Below are 2,500 nucleotides of genomic sequence, written 5' to 3' on the forward strand. Positions count from 1 at the left end.
GGGGTGGTTGTAAGGGAAAGGGGGGGGCTGAGAGGTGCGGATGGCTGGTCTTGTGCAGATTTTGGTTGAGAAGAGAGAGGGAGAGAGGATAGGAGAGAGGAGAGAGAGAGGGGGAAGAGAGAGAGAGGGGGGGAAGAGAGAGAGGGGGGGGAAGAGAGAGAGGGGGGAAGAGAGAGAGGGGGGAGAGAGAGAGGGGGGAAGAGAGATTGAAGGGGGAGGGAGGGAGGGAGAGGAGAGAGAGAGAGAGAGAGAGAGAGAGAGAGAGAGAGAGAGAGAGAGAGAGAGAGAGAGAGAGAGAGAGAGAGAGAGAGAGAAAGAGAGAGAGAGAGAGAGAGAGAGAGAGAGAGAGAGAGAGAGAGAGAGAGAATGCCAAACAGAGCAAGGAGAAGGTCAGCCAAGTAACGCAGCTGGCACCCCGCAGGGCGCCAAGGGGTTGGCCGTCAACCTGGAGGGCGAGCAGACCTCGGCCTTGACGCAACAGCAGGCGGCGCCAGCTGTGGAGGAGCAGATCATCCGAACCCAGACGGCGTCTTCCCTGAGCCAGGCCCCCGGCGGGTCACGGGTCATCCCGCTGGAGGTGGAGGGCGAGGCCACGTCCTCCTCCACCGCCACGTCCTCCTCCAGCTCCAGGGTGGAGAGCGTGGCGCAGGCCGTGAAGAGCGAGGAGCTGAGCGCCGGGCGCCGCGGCTCCAACACGAGGATCATCCCGCTCAACATCGAGGGCGACGAGGGGGACTCCTCCTTCTCGAGCTTCACCTCCACCTCCTCGCACAACCGCGTCCTCCCCATCAAGCGCCGCGGGAGGTTCCTGCAGGACGCGACGTTCGAGAAGGTGTGGAAGGATTTCGAGACGGCGCTGGACGAGGTCATGGCTCGCAGGGGGTCGAGGACGGGGTTGGAGGACGACAGGATGCAGTCCTACAAGAATCTCCGCCAGTGTGTGCAGCAGGAGGACAACCAAGCGGCCAACGTGTCCAAAGATGAGGGAGAGGTTAAGGTAAGACAGGAGACACGAACATGTATAAGGGACACACACACATACACACGTTATTCCTTTCTTATATCTCGCCATCAATGTACACCCTTTCTTTCGTGCTCTATAGATAGCTTCTATAAATCATTTCTTTAACCAAAATTTCCATTAAGAGAGAGAGAGAGAGAGAGAGAGAGAGAGAGAGAGAGAGAGAGAGAGAGAGAGAGAGAAAGAGAAAGAGAGAGATACACACACACACACACACACTCACACAGTTTATTCCTTTCAATATATACCCTTTCTTTCGTCCTCTACATTATCACCCACTGTCTCCCCCTCATCCGCCAGATCGTGCTGGACGTGAAGGACTACGTGGACGGGCATCTGGACGTGAAGGCGGAGGACGGGGCGATCGTGGTCAAGGGCAAGAAAGGTCCTTGTTCCTTCGAGCGCCGGTTCTCAATCCCGAACTTGTCTCAGCCAGACAAGGTCGCGGCGGCCCTCTCCGACGACGGCGTCCTGACGGTGACCGCCCCCGTGTAGAAGGCCCAGCGAGCGATTGCGTGTTGGAGGGGAGGCGGGTGCCCAGATTTTGACATATCAGCTATTTTTGGTTTCTTTTTTCCGTCTTAAAACGTCCACGTCTGTTAAGGATTAGACGGAAAAGAACTACACGATTAAAAAATAAAGAACAAGTGTTCTCTTGTACAGTTATCAATGGCAACACTTAGTAGGTATTTATTGAGACCGGGTCTCTTTGGATTTACTTTATTTTATTTGCTTTGTGCAGATTTTCAGGACTGTAAGAGACATCCTTCTCTGCAGTTCTTTCAATCTTATTCTGGTAGGGACTAGTCTGTCATACGCAAGATTTTCATACAAAATCAGTGGCCGTGTAAAATGTCTTGTGTGCAATATGTTAATGCGATCGTCAAGATTTAAGATGCTGGTTCAGCTAAAAAAAAGAAGTCTACGGTGATTTTCAGCGTGTTTGGGCAGCAGCAACTTCCACAGAGCGCGAGGGTGCTAAAGAGAATAACCGATACAAACAGCAATCCATAAGAATAAGGGTTGTTGAGAAACGAGCCTTCTGTGATTCAAGTTTACGGTTGAGGTCAACAGTACAGCGACTGTCAGATGAGGTCTTTAGCGGCTGTTGAATCCTGCCTGATGGGTCGTTTGCTGGTAAAGGGCGAATGTGGCCGCGGAGAGAGGGAGTGAAAAGGGGCAGCACCAACAGCAAGTCATAAATGCAAGGAACTAGCTGCTATGTGAGGGGATGTGGGGAATAGTTACGTGAATAACTGATTGTGCTGAATAAGTTTCAAGGAAGGGGCGAGGAATGGATAGGAGGAAAGCCTACCGAGGAAGCCTATCCTATTTTCAATTACAAAGCCAGCTTATGAAAATAATGCTTACACAACAAGGTTTAGTATATACGTGTATTTTCGGTGCGCGCATATTAAGTACATATGCGAAGTAAATACCTGAAAATATGAATTAAAAACTAAATACATGAGTAATATA

At 51.4% G+C, this 2,500-nt stretch overlaps 1 protein-coding gene across 1 annotated transcript in view; it reads left to right on the forward strand.

The window, feature by feature from the left end:
• Nucleotides 1–2,500, forward strand: part of LOC113816694 (uncharacterized) — a 10,282-nt gene that overhangs the window by 7,463 nt on the left and 319 nt on the right. Inside the window, exons 3-4 of the mRNA XM_027368756.2 lie at nt 422–997; nt 1,322–2,500. The exon at nt 1,322–2,500 is cut by the window's right edge and continues 319 nt beyond it. Of these exons, the coding sequence (XP_027224557.2) occupies nt 422–997; nt 1,322–1,516 (771 nt within the window). The 3' untranslated portion in view covers nt 1,517–2,500. The remainder of the gene's footprint in view (nt 1–421; nt 998–1,321) is intronic.

The sequence above is a fragment of the Penaeus vannamei genome, chromosome 35 (genome assembly GCF_042767895.1).
Source record: "Penaeus vannamei isolate JL-2024 chromosome 35, ASM4276789v1, whole genome shotgun sequence".
NCBI classification, from domain to species: domain Eukaryota; kingdom Metazoa; phylum Arthropoda; class Malacostraca; order Decapoda; family Penaeidae; genus Penaeus; species Penaeus vannamei.